Here is a 23467-nt window from a genome sequence, read left to right as displayed (position 1 = left end):
AAAAAAGTGGTTTTCAACAGAGCATATGAGACTGAGAAGTGATCTACAGGTGTACAAATGTCATAGAAAGGTGAATGCACGTAGTGTTGGGGAATCAAGAACTGGAGAGCATAGATTTGAGATGAGAAGGAAAAGATTTGATTCAGGGGCATCAGTTTTTTTTATACAGATGGTGGTATCAATATGGAATGAGCTGCCAGAGGAAGAGTACAATAACTACTTTTAACAGGGACATAAATAGGAGCTGTGTAGAAGGTTGTGGGCCAAACGCTGGTAATTGGGACGAGCTTGGATGGGGCATCTCGTTCTGCATGGACCAGTTGGGTCAAAGGGCGTGCTTCCGTGCTGCATGACTAAATGAAAAAGAATTATTCTCTGAGGAAAACAAATTGAAGACTTTTTAAATTATTGTAATTTTAAATGCAGCAAATATGTCAATTCTTCATACTTGCGATATCCACAAGAAATTATAGATTTGATTACAACATATCACTGTCAGTTTCAGTACATAAAACAAAACAAATGTTTCTTAATGAAGAAGTTCTTTTATATAGAATTTTATTTTGTGCCTTTTTTGAAGTGCTTCACTTGCACTTAACCTGTGTTTTATTCAGAGAAGGAATATTTTTGGATTTGTCTTTTTCATCATTTTCCCAGTTTTCACTCCACTTGTCCTGTTTCTGTGCGATGATGTCCCCCACCTTGGATGGTGCCCAGTCTTCACCTGCTCCTCCCTCAGTTCTTTAATTCTCAAACAATAGAACATTCATCTGAAGCTTTGGAAATGGCTCTTTGATGCATGATCAAATAAGTTTAATACAGGATACACAATTTGATCTTCTGTGAAGAATGCATTTTCTCTGCTGAAAAAGTTTAAATGCCGAAGGCATGGGTAGAACAATATTGCACTAATAGGAGCAAAGGAATTATACCTCTAAACATTAACTAAAATGCTAATAAGTTCATGTGTATTTGTCTTAAATAACATTATTTTCTTTGACTTGCCATGATCTGACCTTGAGTAATGTTTAAACATGCAAATATGTCTACTATGTTATTCTTATTTACTTAGTTCCTCAAATATGTAAAAAAAAGTTGGCTAAGCATGACCTCCCTTTTGGAAACCCTGTTAAAATTCATTATATTTTCAGTTTACAGATATTTATATTTGTCTGGATAAAGATTTCACTATCTTTTCTGGCATTTAGCTAATTAATCTTCATATGTAGGATTCATGTTTGATGCCTACTGGTTTTCTGGAGTCATTCCATAGCTCTGTTTATTATATAACTACAAATTCCTTTGTGGATTTTCCTGGCCCCAGAAATCTGCAAATCTTACTGACAGACCCTCCTTGTTTTTTCTCCAACAACTCTTGTTAGAACTAATTATGCTAGGTTAAGTTTCATTGCAAATGGGTTGCTGTTGGACAGTATTCAACCTTCTACTCCTCTCCTCCCCCCAACTGCAAACATCAGTTATATTTGACTGTTTCTCACTCTCTGCATTACACACACCATTCGTTTCTTTATCTGTTCACCCTAACAAGCAGATGACCACTGTAGTTCTCCAGCTTTCCATTTTAAGCTGATTGCTCAGATGAAAATGAAGGATAATGGGTAACTGCTTCATCAGTGCTTTGTGATATGCATTTTTTATATCCCCTTTCCTCATGGGGTTTAATGACAGACAGGCATTATTGCTCTCACCTTTATGCCCATTTTTACAATATTGATGAGCAACTACTGCTGGAAAGTGTGGAAGACTAGGAAGATGCAACCTTGATCCCGCAATTTGCTTCGTAATTCTTAACTTCAGTATTAAAAATGGCACCTGTGAGGGATAACAGAAGGGCTCTACAATGGGTAGGTAAATCTGTGCAGCGGATCACCGACACCAGCCTAATCCATCAGACATGTCGATTATGCAGCAAGGTGCCGGCAAAAGACCAGCGATATCATAAAAGATCTCACCCACCCCGATTATGGACCGTTTGTCCCACTCGCATCAGGAAGAAGCTACACAGCTGGACTACTCAGACTTTTTAAAAGAAAAACAAGCCGTCAGGCTGGTCAACACCTCCCCCCACTAATCCCCTCCACCCACCTGTCGCCACCACTGCATACATGTCACTAAATGTCACTTTATTTACAGTCTGTGTGTATAACAGTTACTTGTACATTGTGTTTTATAGGATTGTTTTTATATCTACTTTTTTCTTTAAATTGTTTTCTTTATGCTTATTGTGTTTTTTAAAATGCTGGATTGGATCAGGAATAACAATAATATTGTTCTCCTTTACACACGTGTACTGAAGAATGCCAAGAAACAAACTTGAATAAGGGTAGACTGTAGCTCTCAGGGAATTAGCCCAGAAATCAAAAGCCTCTAGAGGTGGACAATATTGGCCCCAGTCACCAAACCAAATGCTGATTTTTTTTTTACTATATATTTTCTTGACAGTAAATGTGGTTCATATCCTCCTGAAAGCTGCCTCTTCAGTTTAATTGGCAATGTGGGTGCCTTTATGGGTAAGTGATTATTTTGATCATTAACAAGAGCTGCTGTTACCTTCTAGCTTTCCTACTCTTTATTGCTGCCATTCTGGATCAATTATTTCTATCAGTATTGATTGCTTGTTTCAGTTTTTCTGTGGAGGCTGTTCAGAAGTGACTCAACTCTGGTTAAACTGAGGTTTGTTGACAAATGTCCCCTTCTGATTTTGAACACTGGCCAAGGGTTTTGCTATGTTTCACGTGATTTGTGGTCCTGGACAAGAAGCCTCAGTGCCAACCAATCTCGGCAATTATCAATCCTCAGTGACTTATTTGGGAGATATTGTATGAATAAATAAGCTACAGAGCTTAAACATGTTCATGCTACAAAAAATTACTGTACAAAAATAATCATTTGGTTCAGCTGATGTCTATCGTTCATTCATTCATAGTGTGCCATGTCTGACATGGGCGATTGTGATCTTTCCATGACCATGATGGTTCTTGCATGTTTTTCTACAGAAGTGGTTTGTCATTGTCGTCTTCTGGGCGGTGTCTTTACAAGGTGTGTGACCGCAGCTATTATCAGTACTCTTCAGAGATTGTCTGGCTGGTGTCAACGGTCGCATAACCAGAACTTGTGATATGCACCAGCTGCTCACACAACCATCCACTACCTGCTTCCGTGGCTTTACTTGACCTTGATTGTGGGGGAGGGGGTGATTGCTAAGCAGATGCTTCACCTTGCCTAAGGGTAACCTACAGGATAGCAGAGGGAAGGAATACATTATACCTCCATTGGTAGAGACACCCTGCCGCTGTAATATCTATATGCCACCTAAAACTCCTACTGTAATTAGTACCTCCCATCTTCAAAGTTAAAAGTACATATATATCACCATATATTACCCTGAGATTAATTTTCATGCAGCATTTACAATAGGACAAAGAAATACAATAGAATCAATGGAAAAACATCTTATCCCCATAACTTTCTGTGGAAGTGGTATTGTTGTTTATAATGATCAGGCAGGAAGCTGGGGATTTTAGTCATATAAAAATACACTGCAGAAGCAGGCCCTTTGGCCCATCTAGTCTGTACCAAACCATTTAAATTCCCTACTCCCATCGATCTACACCTGGACCATAGCCTTCCATACCTCTACCATCCATGTACTTATCCAAACTTCTCATACATGTTGAGATCAATCTTGCATGTGCCACTTGCACTGGTGTACATTGTAATTTGTGTGTGTATAATTTGAAAATTTCTTCTTCTTCTTCTTTGAATCACTTCATGAACTTGCATTTCATATCTATAAACTTCTCTAACTTTCCTGAACATTATTCCTCTAGCACCAGTCACTTTGCAAACCATTTCAACTTGCTTTCAGTGGCACCACCCTATCATAACTATGTGCTGTGTGTGAATGTTGGTACTGTGTTTTGTACCTTGGCTCCATAGAAACACAGTTTTGTTTGGCTATATTCATACGTATGGTTAAATGACAATTAAACTTGAATTTTTTCTACTACAGTAGCTTTACAGTGCCAGTGATATCTGATCAAGTTTCAATTCTCACTGCTGACTGCACGGAGTTTGTGCGTTCTCCCGATGATTACATGGGCTTTCTTCAGGTGCTCCGGTTTTCTTGCACACTCCAAAGATGTATGAGTTAGATGTATGAGATGTGGGCAGGCTAACTTGGCGCCAGAAGCATGGCAATACTTGCAGACTGCCTCCAGCACATCATTGGTCATTGATGCAAGACCTATCTGATCTTGTTTTGATGAATATGTAACAAATAAAGCTAAGATTTATCATTGCTACATTTATCTCTTTGATATCTTCCCCCAATATCTCTCTGCCTCACTACTTCCATCTCTTTAACATCCACTGCTTTAACCAAGGTCTAGAACAATTCTTTTGACTAGCTCATTATTTGAGTTTGTCTTTGAGATAATCTGGATAGTTTTTATTTGCTAAACCTGCTAAATTTATGCAAATACTTGTGTTGGTATTAAGACCACTGTAGTACTTTTCTTGTGGGCAAAGTTTCTTTGCGGTGAATATTCAACAAGAATTGGGGTTGGATAAAACAGGGCAGGACTATAACGCTACCTCAGCACATGTCTGTCTTTAGCAGCATCAATTGTTACAGGCCCACAGCATCTGCGCTAGATTACTTTCTGTATACACAACTCATAATTTTGAATGTTTTTAGTTTTAAATTGCATGACAAGGCACCAATTAAAGAGGTGATGGCAAAAGAGAGTGCAGAGTTGTACTTTTACGTGCCTGCTTTGGAGACGTTTGGTTGGATAATGCTGAGAGAGCTCAATTCTGTAACTATCCTGTGTTGTATTGGTATACAACCTGGAAGGAGGCCATTCCATCTGTTGAGTCTATCCAGGATTCAGCTAATCCCACTGCCTTCATAGGAGAAGTCTGAAGATGGGGATGGGTGGGGGAAGAGAGAAGGGCATGATAGAACATAATAGATAGACTTCGGCGTTGTATTTATGCCAAGACAGCATCTATGCCTAGTAATGGTCGTTGGATGAAAAATACTTGAATATGTGTTTCACCTTCAGTAATAAAGACAGTAATCAAAAATAAAGCTTGAGCAATGAATTGTTTAATAGACAATACAGTTGCTATTGATGAACAAAAACAATTATTCTGATCATTGCCTGTGTCCATTCACGGGCAATATCTAGGCGGTTTCTCTCTCCAGTGGAACAGTGCCCAAATGCTGATGTCCACAGATGTCTACTGGTTTGGTCATTTCCTTCCTATTAGCTACATTCTACCCAGTTTTGGGAATGGCTCTAACTATTGTGCATCTTGTGTTTTCTTTGGTCTCTCCAGTGATCTTGATCTGTGGTCTACGTTACGGTCAAATTTTAGAGAAGTGCCGTCCAACATGGATCAACTCTGGAGCACTGATTGCTGGTTGCATTAATGCAATTGGCCTTGTCATGGTTGGAAACTTCCAAGTAAGTTCCTGTTACATTTTCCCTATTTTCAGGAATATTGAGAAAATATTTTGATCGATGGTTTAAAACAAAGGGATTAATCTCTGTAAACCATGAGGATTAATTTCGCGACCCTATGACTGAAGGATGTCCCTTTATGGTATGAAGATTGGTGGAGGGGCAGATAGTGTTGAGGAAACAGGAAGGCTGCAGAAGGACTTGGACAGATCAGGAGAATGGGCAAGAAAGTGGTAAATGAAATACAATGTTGGAAAATGCATGGTCATGCACTTTGGTAGAAGAAATAAATGTGCAGACTATTTTCTAAATGGGGAGAAAATCCAAAAATCTGAGATGCAAAGGGACTTGGGAGTCCTTGTGTAGAACACCTTAAAAGTTAACTTACAAGATGAGTCAGTGGTGAGGAAGGCAAATGCAATGTTAGTATTCATTTCAAGAGGTCTAGAATACAAGAGCAGGGATGTTATGCTAAGGCTTTATAAGCTACTGGTGAGGCCTCACCTTGAGAATTGTGCATAGTTTTGGGTTCCTTATCTTAAAAAATGGTGTACTGGCATTGGAGAGGGTTTAGAGGAGGTTCAAGAGGATATTCCAGGAATGAAAGGGTTATCATACAAGGAATGTTTGATGTCTCTGGGCCTGTACACTCTGGAATTTAGAAGGATGAGGGGGGGATCTCATTGAAACCTCTCGAATGTTGAAAGGCCTAGAGAGTAGATGTGGAAAGGATGTTTCCCACGGTGGGGGAGTCTAGGACAAGAGAGCACAGCCTCGGGATAGAAGGACGTTCATTCTAAATGAGTTCAGGGAAATTTCTTTAGCTATAGAGTGGTGAATTTGTAGAATATATTACCACAGGCAGCTGTGGAGGCCAAGTCATTGGGTGTAGGTAAGATTGATAGGTTCTTGATTGGCCACAGCATCAAAGGGGAGTGGTGCTGGGGGGTGGAGAATAAAAGGATCAGCGATGATTGATTGCAAGGGCAGAATCGATGGGCCAAAATAGCCTAATTCTGCATCTATGTCTTATGGTCTTGGTCTTGTGGAGATGAAGATTAATTTCTTCAGCCAGAGGGTGGTGAATCTGTGGAATTTATTTCCACAGATGGCTGTGGAGGCCAAGTCATTGAGTAAAGTTTTACAGTAGAGGTTGATTGGTTTCAAAGGTTACATGGAGAAGGCAGAAGAATGGGGTTGAGAGGGATAATAAAACAGCCATGATTGCATGGCGGAAAAGAATCGATGGGCTGAATGGCCTAATTTTGCTCCTATGTCTTATAGTCTTATCCAAGGTGAATTTCCACCACTGCACCACTGAAATTTAAATTTGTGTAATTAAATAAATCTTTTATTTTTGAAAGCTAAGCTCAGTAAGAAAAGCCATGAAGCTCTCCAACACTGTAAAAACCTAGTGAGTCATTAATATTCTTCAGGGAGAGAAATTTCCATTCCTATCTGATCTTGCCTATGTTCAACTCCTTCCCACCAACGTGGTTGGCTCCGAACTGCTCCTCTATTCAGGAGTAGTTAGGGATATGAGCACAGTCCTGGAGTAATGAAAAGTGATCACTTTATATTTGAAACTGCAGTCTGGCGGATGGCCAAGCATTCAGTGAGATCAGGTGTAGGCATGTTTGCAACAGTACACTTCCCAAATATTGTTCTATTAGATTACTTTTGTGTTCCATTCCTGTGGTTTGTAGTTACATAAACTACACACCTGCTCTCTGTCATTAAAGGAAAACTATCCTTGCAATTTGCTTGAGGGGCTTAAGTGCAGGCACTTGTCAGCAAAGTGTTGGATTTTCTTCATTCCTTCGCCATGCATTGTGCTTCAAACCAAATACCAGGAGCTGCACCTGCTACTGCAAAAGAAAAAAAACGGAAATAAATATAAAACAAATTTTAAGGTGTTGTCAATAGAAGGGGGAAGGGATAAGAGAAATGAAGGAAAGATCTGTGATTGGGAGAAATGCAAGAGTTTAAATGATAAGGGGTGGGTATGCAAGTCAGGGGAATGACTTGTCAGGGAACAAAAACCTAGAAAAGGTGTAAATGCAGAACAGCTATCTGTAATTACCAAAAGAAAGTGGAAGAGTAAGCTGGAAAGATGTCAGAAACGAAAATTATCTACAATTGCTGAAACAGTGTAGTGGTTACTGCAGCACTATTACAGCTCTCCCTCTGATTCTTCCCTTCCTCATCTTGAATTCTCCATCTCTGTTCCAAAGAATAAGTTAACAAAAGGTATCTCAATGAGTGCTAAATCTCAGTTGACTTTACTGCTACACCTGCCCCTATACCTCCTCCCTCAGCACCATTTAGGACCCTAAGCAGTCCTTCCAGATGATGTAACACTTCACCTGTAAGTCTGTTGCTTCATCTATTGTATCTGGTGCTCCCTCCTTTGCGTTAATGAGACCCGATGCAGATTAAGGACTGCTTTGTCAAGCACCTTCACTCTGTCCCCTGCAAAAGGCAGGATCTGGTAGCTGGTACCCATTTCAGTACGCCTTCACATTCCCATTCTAACATGTCTGTCCATGGCTGCCTCCACTGCAATGATGAGGCCAAACTGAGGTTGGAGGAGCAACACCTCTTATTCTGTCTGCGTAGCTCCCAACCTGGTGGCATGAACATCAAATTTTCTAACTATCAGTAATTACTGCACCCCCCCCCCCCATTTCCTATTCCTCATTTTAGTTGCCTTCTTACCCCTTTTCTTCTCACCTGCCCATCACCTCCCTCTGGTTCTCCTCTTTCCCTTTCTTCCATATTCAACACACTCTCCTATCAGATTCCTCCTTCTTCGGCCCCTACCTTTTTCACATATCCCCTCCAGTTCCTTACTTCATCAGCATCCACCCACCTTTCCTATCACCTGGTCTCTCCTGCCAGCTTGTACTCCTTCCCCCCACCCCCCACCCCCCACCCCCCACCACCACCTTATTCTGGCTTTTACCCCCTTGCTTTCCAGTTCTGATGATGAAATGTCTCTGCTTGAAAAATGGACTATTTATTCCCCTCCATACATGCCAAGCTCCTCCAGCATCTTGTTACTCAAGATTTCACGTGAGTCTCTTGTGTTTGATTTGCTACTCCTTTTACGGTCTGTTCCATTACTCCAGCTCTTCCATTTGGTTGTATCCTGTCATGATGGATTCCTCTAGCAGAGTTTCCAGTATGTCTTACTTTTTCCTTGAGTGTGAATTCCTCTCTATGTTATGACGTTGTCCTCAATCACCTTTGTTCAACTTCGACATCCTGAACCAGAAAAGGATTCTCATTGTCTGTACTTGCCACCCCACCAATCTCCATACTCTGCAGTTCCTAAAGTAATGTCACCAGCAGGCATGCTATCCCCACCAGATGCAGCTGTCCTGTTTCTTTCAGCATTTCAAAACAACCATCTCCTTGGAGACATTCTGGCTCACTCTTTAATTCACTCAACTTCCTTTGTGATGCAGGAGATGTAGCAGCTGCTTGCCTTCTTCCTAATCGCAGAGCTGGACTCCGAAAGCACTGTCTACGCACAGTACTGACAAATTACTGCTTTCTCTAATTCAGCATGGTATTCAAAAACTGCAGATGCAGGAAGGTTAAAGCTGTTAGGGACCCTCAGCAGACCAGGCAGCATCTATAGATACAGAAACAGACAATATTTCTTTACGGCCCACCTCCAGGCCCAGGAGCCTCCACATTCCTACCCTGTGTCTTGCCATGCCTCGTCCCCAGCCCAAACACCACCCTCAATCCTGCTCCCTCCTCAAAGTTCCATTCCTGGGGTGGAGGCTGGAAGCCTGTCATTGTTTGTTGTTGTTTAACAGGTGATTTTGCCGTGCTACTTTTGTTACCCTGCACAAATTATACAGTATTTTCATTACATTAATAGTATGTAATAATTTTTACTCTTAAGTGCAGATGTGTGATGAACAAGTATAAGACAAAGACTGCTTACCCGTAGCACATAAATTCAGAGTTGGAAATGATGGCAGTCCCAACAATCCCAAGCTATCTCATTATATATTGCAAAATACAAAAAAAAAGTCTGGCCACGTGCATTTTGAATAAGGGGTAGTCAACTCGTATTTCTCTTTGCATAGATGCCTTCTTAAAAAATTTTCAACATGTTTTATTTAAACGTACTGAACCAGAGTATCATTTATCAGACCAGAGAGCTTAAAATCAGTCATGTTGAGAGGGAAAGATGGTTTCTTGAGGCCCATGTGCAGATAAGGGAGGTACATAATGTGAGGGGCTGTGAGTTGATCTTGAATATGGTTCTGTTGCATTTGAGCTAGGCAGATCTGGTTTGGGAGGATAGGTCTGCTCAGGTTGTGGTGTTCAGTTGCTCTCTGGCAATTATGTAGTGATGAGTCACAGCAATGAAGCATGCCAGCTAATGCTATCAGACATCCCACCCTGCAAAAACTCATTTCCTGGAGGTCTCAACCTCATAGCAGTCTGTGTCAATGAATTTGTTAATTTTGCAAGACATCAGATTCACAAGTGTTTTGTGAGATAGCTGACTTCTGAATTCTGTCTTAATGTGCCATGTTCACAATAGCTGCTGAATTGGTTGATGAGCAGGCATAGTTTTTTGCTATTTCTGAATCAGGAAACATTTTCCTGAATAGCTCGCCTGTGTGCTTACACACCTGGAGTGGCAGGTTATGCTTAACGATGAAAGATGTAAAGTACACCTCAGCTCTAGTGACCTTCTCTGTCAGACTTTGGTATTCTGCTGAAAAGAACTGTGAAATACTTGAGCAGCCTTTCCTGTGCTTAGCCTCCCTAATATGTTGTGGTCCCTAAAAGAAATAAAAGCATAAAGTGTATCCTTATTACAGATGTGCGCCACTTAACATCCATTCGGACATTTGGACAGCGTCGGATCACATATATGTCTGGGGTGTGAGTGTCTGTCTGTCTGTCTCACTGCAATAGTCGGGATCAGAACCTACTTTTTTACATTGAAATGGGGAATTTTAAATGAGTGATTTAGAAGTTCTTCAAGTTCAAGTTTATTGTCATCTGGCTGATTGTCCACAAACAAAACAACCTCTCTCCAGACCACAGCGTAGCCACAATACATATATCACGCACACCACATAAAACAATATATTACCATATTATTTAATAAAGTGTAATTCAAAATGCATATAAAGTGCGCAGCACAGGTAAACAGTTTGCTGTCCTAATGATGAGACCTCAGTGGGGGCCGGGTATTTATTAAAATCAGTTTTTTTTCTGAAAACGGCTGCGCTTAAACACTGCCCATCGCGGGCTTCGATGTACCTGTAAGTGGAAGTGTTTCAGGAAAAAAACCCCGAAGAATTTGCTTGCTGTGAGCGCATTTTTAAAGGTGTCTTAGAGGATGATTTTGGAATTTTGCTCCAATTTAAACCCTGCTCTAATCCCCTTTAGGATGCCAACGCACCCCAGGTTGTCACCGCCAGCCTTGGGAATTTCTTCGCTTTTGTACTTCATCACCAACAGTTGTCTGGATGATTTCAGTGAACTGATGGAATATGGAAGAGAGAGAGAGAGAGGTTGACTGTAAAGCCTGCCCACAGAGAAAACTGATAGCTCTAATTAGCACAAAGAGAGATCAAGCAGGATTCAGTCATTTTCTTTCTTTTTTTTCCCCCTCTCCCTCTCTAAAAAATTGATTTCCGGGATATTGTATATAATTTGCGGGCATCAGGGAGCCGCTATCGATATGCGGGAGACTCCCGGAACTCCCAGGAGAGGTGGGATGTCTGTATTATTACCACCACATTCCCTTAAACTCTCCTCCCCCACCCTGGATACTACAACTTACCTACACACTAGTGCAATTTAAAATAGCCAGTTAGCCCACCAGCCTGTGGGGCTTTTAAAGGAGGAAACCAGAACACCCCAGAGTTCACGAGAAAACTTACAAACTCCACAGGGACAGTACCGGAAGTCAAGGTTGAACAGAGATGCTGGACTCTGACGGAGCAGCCCTACTAGTTGCACCACTGTGGTAAAAATGTGTGTATTCAGTGGTTAAATCATTGGGTAGTTGCTATTCTCTTGAGTGCTAGTCAATGCCTACAAAGTTCAAAGTAAATTGAAAGTACATGTATGTCACCACACACAACCCTGAGATTCATTTTCTTGTGGGCATACTCAGTAAATCTATAGAATAGTAACTATAACAGGATCAATGAAAGAGCAAGTGGAGTGCAGAAAACAACAAACTGTGCAAATGCAAATATAAATAAATGGCAATAAGTAACAAGAACATGAGATAACAAGATAGAGTCCTTAAAGTGAGATCATTGGTTGTAGGAACATCTCAATGGATGGGCAAGTGAGTGTAGTTTTCCTCTTTCATTCAGGTGCCTGATGATTGAGGGGTAGTAACTGTTCTTGAACTTGGTGGTGCAAGTCCTGAGGCTCTTGCACCTTCTACCTGATGGCAGCAGCAAGAAGAGAGTATGGCCTGGGTGGTGGGGATCTCTGATGGATGCTGTTTTCCCACGACAGTGTTTCATGTAGATGTGCTCGATAGTTGGGGGGGCTTTACCTGTGATGTAGTGGGCCAAATCCACTTCCTTTTGTAGGATTTTCTCTTTAACAGCATTGGTGTTTCCATAATGGGCTCTGATGCACTCTCCGCTGTACATATTGTATGCAGCTCATTCACCTGAAGGTGATGGCTCCTTACTGCAGTGCATCTTTAGAGATCGAGTATGCTTCGACATTTACCCTCCAGGCCTGATCTTTATTGTGTGTCTTCTAATATATAATACTGGGCATGTTCCAGAGCTCTTGCTTCTCAGAAGCCCTGTAAGTTCTGTTTAGTTGATAAAATATTTGCAACATTAGCGTAAAAAATTAATTTGATTGTCTCTAAAAAGTTGTATTCCTTTGTCTTCAGGTTGACCATGCTAAAAGCCTACATTATATCGGTGCTGGAGTGGCCTTTCCAGCAGGCATGGTCTTTGTCTGCCTACACTGCATCCTGACGTATAAGGTTGCAGTATCACTTCTAGATCACTGGACAGGCCACATCAGGGTTATCCTCACCATACTGGCCTTAATATCTCTCGTCCTCAGTATCCTTCCATGCAATACTCTTCACCAGAGGAGTTTTTATCTGTGAAACAACGAGGCTATTGTTTGAGAGTTTTGCTCCACAGATAACACTGGTGGTGAGTACGCTTTTCAAGATGTTCCCTCTACTCTACAAAATCACAAGATGTGTTGATAGTTTTAAAATTGAAGCACTGGAGTAAATTTGCAGCTAATAGTAGAAATGTGATGTATGCTACAGGAGTACCATGCAGAAGGTTGCGACAATTCATGCTGCTGCGTAATTGGTCAAAGAATAAGCAGGAGTTTAGAATTGGATCATTTTCAGATAGTGGTTAGAGTATTTTCAATATTTTCAATACCTCTTTATTACAAAAAAGATTGCAGTTTCTCGTTATTGTCTAGTGAATCCAGCTGGACAAAACAGATTAGAAATTGCGTTGTGGAGCATAGGTTGCATGGTAGTGTTTTATAGAGTAGAATTGCTACTTCTGTACATGTTTTACATGCACTGTCTCTCTCCAGTAATGCTGTCAGACTGACATTGACTTGTTGGGGAGTTCTTGCCCCCACACCCTCACTATATATATATATATCCCATCCCCCTCACTCTTCTTCACCCCCATCCCAACTCCTAGTGGCTCCCAACATTCAAGAGTAGGACTGTCCTGTCTCGATTATTCTTTCTTTGCTTGTTCAATTCTTCCCCACTTCCATTTGTGACATCTTTGATGCCTCCTTGTCTCTTTCACAGTTTCCAGTTCCCTAGTTCCAGCCATCTCTCATCTTCATGCACATCCAGTTCCCCCTTTACCTACATCCCAAGGTGCCTGAGGGGCTCTTCACTTGCATGAACAGTGATGTCTATACACGGTGGGCATGCTGTGTGGAATGTATGGCGACACTTGCGGGCTGCCCTCAGCACGTACATGAGTGTGTTGTATGTTTCTATGGGGGTATGCATGATAAATGAACTTGAATCTGCCTCACTTGGGTGAACTTGATAAATGAACTTGAATCTGCCTCACTTGGGTGACCAACACAGTCTGAAGAAGTACTGGGGGTAGCCTGCAAATGTTTCCAAGCCTCTGGTGCCAACAAAACATGCTCAAACCTCTCTAACCCTCCTTGGAATCTGAGGAAACCAGGGCACTCAGAGGAATGTGCAGACTCCTTGCAGACAGCAGTGGGAATTGAACTCCAATCTTCCAATTGCTGGTTCTGTAAAGCGTTGTGCTAATGGCTACGCTGTCATGAGGTACATGGGTGGGAGAGTTTAGCCCCAGTGCAGGTAGATGGGACCAGCCTGGCTTGCGCTGAGGGCCCTTTTCTGTGTTGTAATCCTCTGACTCTTTACGTATTTGCTCCAGTTTTTTTTTGTGTTGACTGAATTAGTCCAATAAATAAAAGCATAGCCGGGCACTTTGGGCCCAGGTTCTGCACATCCTGTGCCACGTTGGGAGTTGTTTTTTTTATTTATTGAGATACAGTGCAGAATCAGCCCTTTGTGCCGCACCTCCTCGCTTAATCACAGCACAATTTACAATGGCGAATTAACCTACCAGTTGTACGGCTTCGGTATGTGGGAGGAAACCAGAGCACCTGGAAGAAATCCATGCAGTTACGGGGAGAACATATAAACTCCTTACAGACAGCAGTAGGAATGATGCTTCTTGTGTTCAGGATGGATGCGAGTGTCTTCTCCTGGAGGAACTGGTTCTCTACACTTTGGAGCTTGTACATGGGTGATATTTTAATAGGTACATTTAATGTCAGAGAAATGTATACTATATACATCTTGAAATTCTTTTTCTTTGCAAACATCCACAAAAACAGAGGAGTGCCCCAAAGAATGAATGACAGTTAAAACGTTAGAACCCCAAAGCCCTCCCCAGCTTCCCCTCACACACATGCAGCAGCAAGGTGACGACCTCCCCCACCCCAACCAGCAAAGAAACATTAGCACCTTCCACTGAGCACTCAAGTATGCAGCGAAGCATCAATAAATACAGACTTGCAGTACCCCAAAAACTACTCGTTCACCCGGTCATTTGACATACCACAGGCTCTCTCTCCCTAATGAGGGAAAAAGGGGTGTCCCCGTTTCACAGTGAGAGGGGAGACATAATAAACAGCTGGCTGATTTACAATGTTAAAAGTCTGTTGTGTCTGCAGCACCCAGAGAATCGGCACCAAAAAAAGCCGCAGCTCTCCAGACACACAACCCCCGACAGCTAGCCTGCTGCTCCCCATGTTCCGTGTTCTCCCGCGACACTTCAGTCAGGGACACTGGCCTAGAGTCTGCACATCCTCAAAAGCCACAAAACTCTGGAACCCTGAAGGTGCACTAGTCTTCCAGGCTGTGTCCTTGGTATTTCAAAATGCAGCCGGTGGTGAGGCCTTGAGAGTGGGTCCCATTCCTACAAAGAACCGGAGTCAGAGTGTAACTCCAGGTCAGGGTCTTCAAAAGAACCTTAAAAAGGGAAAAAGGAGATATCAAAGATAGAAATAGAGCTGTTTCCGAAAATGCAAGCAGAGGAGTCGCCGTTTAGCACCATCTTGACTTCGCCCCGCCTCCAGATTCCTATCTGTAGAAGCACGAGGCTAAGTTGTTTTGTGGGTAGCCTGTTTCAGGAGAAACACAATGTTGGAGAAACTCAGCAAGTCAAGGAACATCTATGGAAAGGAACAAAGAGTCGATGAATCGGGCTGAAGCCATTTCAGAAGATACCCACCAACAGCACAAGAAAAGTGCGGGCAGACAGGGTTGACTGCCAAGCATGCTGGTGGTTCAGGAGTCCAGGGCACCTTGCTCTTTCTCATCGGTTTCCTGACATGAGTACTGATGGGGAAGAGATGTTCTCCCTTTGACTATAACCAGACCAACACCATAGCAGTAATCATGGCTAGCTTCCTGAGAAAAGTCAATAGGTTTAGGTTCTAATTGGGAGTAGATGGGTATTTCTGTGATACCAGAAAGATGCACTGTCTCTTTGATGCCAGCGGAGTTACAAACACTTTGGAGGAGAATTTGAACACCCTGAGGTTGTGGTCCATATGTGAGCCAATAATGGGGGTGGATAAAGGGATGAAGCTATGTAGAATTTTAGGAAAGAGTCTAAGAAGCCGGAGTTGAAGGGTATAATTTCCACATTCTTGTCAGAAGTAGCATAGTGCAGGTGAAGGTGAGTGGCTGGAAGTGTGGCACAGGAGAAATTAACAATCTGCCAGAGGATTCAGCAGGTCGGGCACTATTTGTGTTGGGGTGGGGCGGGGGAGAGATGGAATCATTTGAAACCCTGTGTCAGGACTGAGGGGAAGTGGCCAGTGTAAAGAGAAAGGGAGTTGAGTCTAAGGATGGTGGACAGGTTGTGCCTGGTGGAGGGGTGGAGATGGTGGATGGTAGATGGAAGTGGACGAGGTGCAGATAGAATGAGTGTCTATTAGATGCTATAGAAGGCTGGGCCTCTGATTTTGGGGGCAGTTCAGAGAGCTTGTACGGACTGTGCGTCACTGGAGCTGGAACTAACGCTCTTGTAGAAGTGTTCACTTGTGCGGACAAGCTTAAACTGCTTTGGTGCTGGGTACAGAGAAATGAGACGAGCAGAAAGAATTGGGAGTGATAAATGGAGTTGACGATTAATAGCAATTTTTGATGCAAAACCAGTTTATGAATATCATGCAGATTTGCATCTATAAATACAAGAAGCAAATTAAACAGGGATCAGTGAGCTGTAGGAGTAGTTATCCTGGAATTGCAATTGCAGACTTGGCTTAAAATAAGGCAGGAATAAGTTTGAAATACTCTGATTATATGTGTGTAAATATTTATTGATATCGTCAGATAGGGTAGAGAAGGTAAGGAAGGAGGAAAGTGGCAATCTAGAATAATATTGCCATGCAGCAAAGTGAGGGTGTCTGCAACAATAATTTAAAAGCTACCTGTGGCGAAGAAACAACAGAAGTATAATTGCATTGCTGGGATTGTCAACAGCTTGACAACTAGTAGGTAGAATGTTTAGGTTGAGTTCCCCGATCCTGGCAATCCATTTGCAAACGTTTCATTAATTAACAGTGCACTGATGATGTCTCCTCATATGATGAAACGTTTGCAAATCAGTTATCAAGATCAGAGAACAACTCAACCCTACCCAAGCTACACATATTCTCAGTTATTTCCAGTAGGTAGAATATTGAGTAAATTGGAAGGGGAAATGCATGGATGTGAAAAAGCTGCAGAATAGCAGTAATGGGGACTTTCATTAGAACGAGGAATAGAAAGAGAGAAAAACACATACAAAATGCTGGAGGAACTCAGCAGCCAGGCAGCATCTATGGAGAGGAGTAAGTCAAAGTTTTGAGCCAAGCCCCTCCATCATGGAAATATAGAAAACCTACAGCACAATACAGGCCCTTTGACCCACAAAGTTGTGCCAAACATGTCCCTACCGTAGAAATTACTAGACTTACCTGTAGCCCTCTATTTTTCTGAGCTCCATGTACATATCCAAAAGTCTCTTAAAAGACCCTATTGTATCCGCCTCCACCACCGTTGCCGGCAGCCCATTCCACGCACTCACCACTCTGAGTAAAAAAAACTTACCCCTGACATCCCCTCTGTACCTACTCCTCAGCACCTTAAACCTGTGTTCTCTTGTGGCAATCATTTCAGCCCTGGGAAAAAGCCTCTGACTATCCACACGATCAATGCCTCTCATCATCTTATACACCTCTGTCAGGTCACCTCTCATCCTCCGTCGCTCCAAGAAGAAAAGGCTGAGTTCACTCAACCTATTCCCATAAAGCATGCTCCCCAATCCAGGCAACATCCTTGTAAATCTCTGCACCCTTTCTATGGCTTCCACATCATTCCTGTAGTGAGGCGACCAGAGCTGAGCACAGTACTCCAAGTGGGGTCTGACCAGGGTCTTATGTAGCTGCAACATTACCTCTCGGCTCCTAAATTCAATTCCATGATTGATGAAGGTCAATACACCGTACGCCTTCTTAACCACAGAATCAACCTGCACAGCTGCTTTGAGCATCCTATGGACTCGGACCCCAAGATCCCTCTGATCCTCCACACTGCCAAGAATCTTACCATTAATACTATATTCTGCCATCATATTTGACCTACCAAAATGAACCACTTCACAGTTATCTGGGTTGAACTCCATCTGCCACTTCTCAGCCCAGTTTTGCATCCTATCAATGTCCTGCTTTAACTTCTGACAGCCCTCCACACTATCCACAACACCTCCAACCTTTGTGTCATCAGCAAACTTACTAACCCATCCCTCCACTTCCTCATCCAAGTCATTTATAAAAATCACAAAGAGTAAGGGTCCCAGAACAGAAACCTGAGACCCTCCACTGGTGACCAACCTCCATGCAGAATATGACCCATCTACAACCACTCTTTGCCTCCTGTGGGCAAGACAGTTCTGGATCCACAAAGCAATGTCCCCTTGGATCCCATGCCTCCTTACTTTCTCAATAACCCTTACATGAGGTACCTTATCAAATGCCTTGCTGAAATCCATACACACTACATCTACAGCTCTACCTTGATCAATGTGTTTAGTCACATCCTCAAAAAATTCAGTCAGGCTCATAAGGCACGACCTGCCCTTGACAAAGCCATGCTGACTATTCCTAATCATATTATACCTCTCCAAATGTTCATAAATCCTGCCTCTCAGGATCTTCTCCATCAACTTACCAACCACTGAGGTAAGACTCACTGGCCTATAATTTCCTGGGCTACCTCCACTCACTTTCTTGAATAAAGGAACAACATTCTCAACCCTCCAATCCTCTGGAACCTCTCCCGTCCCCATTGCTGATGCAAAGGTCCTTGCCAGAGGCTCAGCAATCACCTCACACAGTAGCCTGGGGTACATCCCAGACCACAGTTCGTGTGCTTGCAACACTGTGTGTCCGACAGAGTGATCAGCAGCACTGGGGCTCCGCAGGGGACTGTCTTGTCTCCCTTTCTCTTCACCATTTACACCTTGAACTTCAACTACTGCACAGAGTCTTGTTATCTTCAGAAGTTTTCGGATGACTCTGCCATAGTTGGATGCATCAGCAAGGGAGATGAGGTTGAGTACAGGGCTAAGGTAGGAAACTTTGTCACATGGTGTGAGCAGAATTATCTGCAGCTTAATGTGAAAAAGACTAAGGAGCTGATGGTAGACCTGAGGAGAGCTAAGGCACCGGTGACCCCTGTTTCCATGCAGGGGGTCAGTGTGGACATGGTGGAGGATTACACATACCTGGGGATACGAATTGACAATAAACTGGACTGGTCAAAGAACACTGAGGCTGTCTACAAGAAGGGTCAGAGCAGTCTCTATTTCCTGAGGAGACTGAGGTCCTTTAACATCTGCCGGATGATGCTGAGGATGTTCTACGAGTCTGTGGTGGCCAGTGCTATCATGTTTGCTGTTGTGTGCTGGGGCAGCAGGCTGAGGGTGGCAGACACCAACAGAATCAACAAACTCATTCGTAAGGCCAGTAATGAAAAGAGGATGCTGTCTAAGTTGCATGCCATCTTGGTCAATGTCTCCCATCCACTACATAATGTACTGGATGGGCACAGGAGTACATTCAGCCAGAGACTCATTCCACCGAGATGCAGCACAGAGCGTCATAGGAAGTCATTCCTGCCTGTGGCCATCAAACTTTACAACTCCTCCCTTGGAGGGTCAGACACCCTGAGCCAATAGGCTGGTCCTGGACTTCTTTAATAATTTACTGGCATAATTTACATATTACTATTTAACTATTTATGGTTTTATTACTATTTATTATTTATGGTGCAACTGTAACGAAAACCAATTTCCCCCAGGATTAATAAAGTATGACTTATCTCATCTGGTCCTGGCGACTTATCCAACTTGATGCTTTCCAAAAGCTCCAGCACATCCTCTTTCTTAACATCTACATGCTCAAGCTTTTCAGTCTGCTGCAAGTCATCACTACAGTCACCAGATCCTTTTCCGTAGTGAATACTTAAGTAAAGTATTCATTAAGTACCTCTGCTATTTCCTTCGGTTCCATACATACTTTCCCACTGTCACACTTGATAGGTCCTATTCTTTCATGTCTTATCCTCTTGCTCTGCACATACTTGTAGAATGCCTTGGAGTTTTTCCTTAATCCTCCTCATGACCCCTTCTGGCTCTCCTAATTTCCTTCTTAAGCTCCTTCCTATTAGCCTTATAATCTTCTAGATTTCTAACGTTACCTAGCTCTCTGAACCTTTTGTAAACTTTTCTTCTTGACTAGATTTATTACAGCCTTTGTACACCATGGTTCCTGTACCCTACCATAACTTCCCTGTCTCATTGGAACGTACCTATGCAGAACTCCACACAAATATCCCCTGAACATTTGCAACATTTCTTCTGTACTTTTTCCTGAAAACATCCGTTTCCAATTTAAGCTTCCAATTTCCTGCCTGATATCCTCATAATTCCCCTTACTCCAATTAAACGCTTTTCTAACTTGTCTGTTCCTATCTCTCTCTCCAATGCTATTGTAAAGGAGATAGAATTATGATCACTATCTCCAAAATGCTCTCCCACTGAGAGATCTGACACCTGACTAGGTTCACTTCCCAATACCAAATCAAGTACAGCCTCTCCTCTTGTAGGCTTATCTACATATTGTGTCAAGAAACCTTCCTGAACACACCTAACAAAATCCACCCCATCTAAACCCCTTGCTCCAGGGAGATGCCAATCGATATTTGGAAAATTAAAATCTCCCAATTTTAAAGGAAGGTGGAAGAAACCAGAAAGGTGGGGGGGGGGGGGGGAGGGGAGGAAGAGCTTTTGAAATATGAACTGCTTTAAGGAGAACTTCCTTGTGGTATTTCTTTTTACTCAACTGGAAACTAGCTTGGGAGTTGAGCCAGGCTAACTGGAATAAGTATCAATAAGGAACATCTAAGAAATGATAATCATAATATGCTAAGTTGTGCAATAGCTATGCAAATTGATTTGGACACACACCAAGGTAAAAGTAGTCAATTAGAGATGGGCCACTTTTACTGGGATGAAAACAAATCCAATTAGTTATATCAAAGCATGTCTTCATGAAGGAGTGGATTATGGAATTAAAACCAGAGCTTCATGGGTGACCAAAGACGGTAAAATAGAGCAGGTATATAGAATTATGGCAGATGATAACACACATGAAAATTAGACAAACACACACAAAATGTTGGAGGAGCTCAGTAGGTCAGACAATATCTTTGGAGGGGAATAAACAGTTGGTGTTTCAGCCCAAGATCCTTCACCAGAACTGGAAAGGAAGGGGGTAGAAGCCAGAATAGGGTAGGGGAAGGGGAGGTGATATGAAAAGGTAAAGGCTGAAGTAGAAGGAATCTGATCGGAGAGTGGATCATGGGAGAAAGGGAAGGAGGAGAGGTAATAGGCAAGTGAGGACAAGAGAAGAGGAGCCATAGTGGAGAATGGAAGAAGAGATGAGCGGGAGCTGGGGAAGGGGGTGGTGGGTGGGAAAGCTACTGGAAGTTAGAGAAATCAATGTTCATGCCATCAGGTTGAAGACTAGCCTGATGAGATATAAGGCATTGTACCTCCAACCTGAGAGTGTGCTCAGTAGAGAGGCCATGGACTGGCATGTCAGAATGGAAATGGGGATTGGAATTAAAATGGTTGGACAGCAGGAAATCCCATTTTTCTGTATATGCTGCCTCACCTGCTGGGTTCCTCCAGCATTCTGTATGTGTTGCTGTGGATTTCCAGTGTGTGTTCCCTCCTTTTACCCTTTCTGAAATTCACAATCAATTATTTGGTCTTACTGATGTTGAGTGCAAGGTTGTGACTGTGACAGCACTCAACTAACTGATATATAGAAACGTAGAAAATAGGTGGAGTAGGCCATTCGGCCCTTCGAGCCTGCACCGCCATTTATTATGATCATGGCTGATCATCCAACTCAGAACCCTGTACCAGCCTTCCCTCCATACCCCAGATCCCCGTAGCCACAAGGGCCATATCTAACTCCCTCTTAAATATAGCCAATGAACTGGCCTCAACTGTTTCCTGTGGCAGAGAATTCCACAGATTCACCACTCTCTGTGTGAAGAAGTTTTTCCTAAACTCGGTCCTAAAAGGCTTCCCCTTTATCCTCAAACTGTGATCCCTTGTTCTGGACTTCCCCAATATCGGGAACAATCTTCCTGCATCTAGCCTGTCCAATCCCTTTAGGATTTTATACGTTTCAATCAGATCCCCCCTCAATCTTCTAAATTCCAACGAGTACAAGCCCAGTTCATCCAGTCTTTCTTCATATGAAAGTCCTGCCATCCCAGGAATTAATCTGGTGAACCTTCTTTGTACTCCCTCTGTGGCAAGGATGTCTTTCCTCAGATTGGGGGACCAAAACTGCAGACAATACTCCAGGTGTGGTCTCACCAAGGCCTTGTACAACTGCAGTAGTAGCTCCCTGCTCCTGTACTCGAATCCTCTCGCTATAAATGCCAGCATACCATTCGCCTTTTTCACCGCCTGCTGTACCTGCATGCCCACTTTCAATGACTGGTGTATAATGACACCCAGGTCTCCTTGCACCTCCCCTGTTCCTAATCGGCCACCATTCAGATAATAATCTGTTTTCCTATTTTTGCCACCAAAGTGGATAACTTCACATTTATCCACATTAAATTGCATCTGCCATGAATTTGCCCACTCACCCAACCTATCCAAGTCACCCTGCATCCTCTTAGCATCCTCCTCACAGCTAACACTGCCACCCAGCTTCGTGTCATCCGCAAACTTGGAGATGCTGCATTTAATTCCCTCATCCAAATCATTAATATATATTGTAAACAACTGGGGTCCCAGCACTGAGCCTTGCGGTACCCCACTAGTCACTGCCTGCCATTCTGAAAAGGTCCCGTTTATTCCCACTCTTTGCTTCCTGTCTGCTAACCAATTCTCCATCCACATCAATACCTTACCCCCAATACCATGTGCTTTAAGTTTGCACACTAATCTCCTGTGTGGGACCTTTTCAAAAGCCTTTTGAAAATCCAAATATACCACATCCACTGGTTCTCCCCTATCCACTCTACTAGTTACATCATGACATGATTTTCCTTTCACAAATCCATGCTGACTTTGTCCGATTATTTCACTGCTTTCCAAATGTGCTGTTATCACATCTTGATAACTGACTCCAGCAGTTTCCCCACCACCGACGTTAGGCTAACCGGTCTATAATTCCCCGGTTTCTCTCTCCCTCCTTTTTTAAAAAGTGTGGTTACATTAGCCACCCTCCAATCCTCAGGAACTAGTCCAGAATCTAACGAGTCTTGAAAAATTATCACTAATGCATCCACTATTTCTTGGGCTACTTCCTTAAGCACTCTAGGATGCAGACCATCTGGCCCTGGGGATTTATCTGCCTTCAATCCCTTCAATTTACCTAACACCACTTCCCTACTAACATGTATTTCGCTCAGTTCCTCCATCTCACTGGACCCTCTGTCCCCTACTATTTCTGAAAGATGATTTATGTCCTCCTTAGTGAAGACAGAACCAAAGTAATTATTCAATTGGTCTGCCATGTCCTTGCTCCCCATAATCAATTCACCTGTTTCTGTCTGTAGGGGACCTACATTTGTCTTTACCAGTCTTTTCCTTTTTACATATCTATGAAAGCTTTTACAGTCAGTTTTTATTGTTCCATGCCAGTTTTCTCTCATAATCTTTTCTCCCCTTCCTAATTAAGCCCTTTGTCCTCCTCTACTGAACTCTGAATTTCTCCCAGTCCTCAGGTGAGCCACTTTCTCTGGCTAATTTGTATGCTTCTTCTTTGAAATTGATACTATCCCTAATTTCCCTTGTCAGCCACGGATGCACTACCTTCCT

General features: G+C 42.7%; 1 protein-coding gene across 2 annotated transcripts in view; it reads left to right on the top strand.

Annotated features, from left to right (window-relative positions):
- tmem150aa (transmembrane protein 150Aa) overlaps positions 1-23467 on the top strand; it is a 56707-nt gene that overhangs the window by 11468 nt on the left and 21772 nt on the right. For both annotated transcript variants that reach the window (XM_063057128.1, XM_063057129.1), the window contains exons 4-6: positions 2464-2531; positions 5368-5495; positions 12406-12583. In XM_063057128.1, coding sequence (XP_062913198.1) covers positions 2464-2531; positions 5368-5495; positions 12406-12583 — 374 coding nt within the window. The remainder of the gene's footprint in view (positions 1-2463; positions 2532-5367; positions 5496-12405; positions 12584-23467) is intronic.

The sequence above is a fragment of the Mobula hypostoma genome, chromosome 8 (assembly GCF_963921235.1).
Source record: "Mobula hypostoma chromosome 8, sMobHyp1.1, whole genome shotgun sequence".
NCBI lineage: Eukaryota > Metazoa > Chordata > Chondrichthyes > Myliobatiformes > Myliobatidae > Mobula > Mobula hypostoma.
The sequence above is the reverse complement of the archived record's forward strand: the minus strand, read 5'-3'. Positions and strand labels throughout refer to the sequence as shown.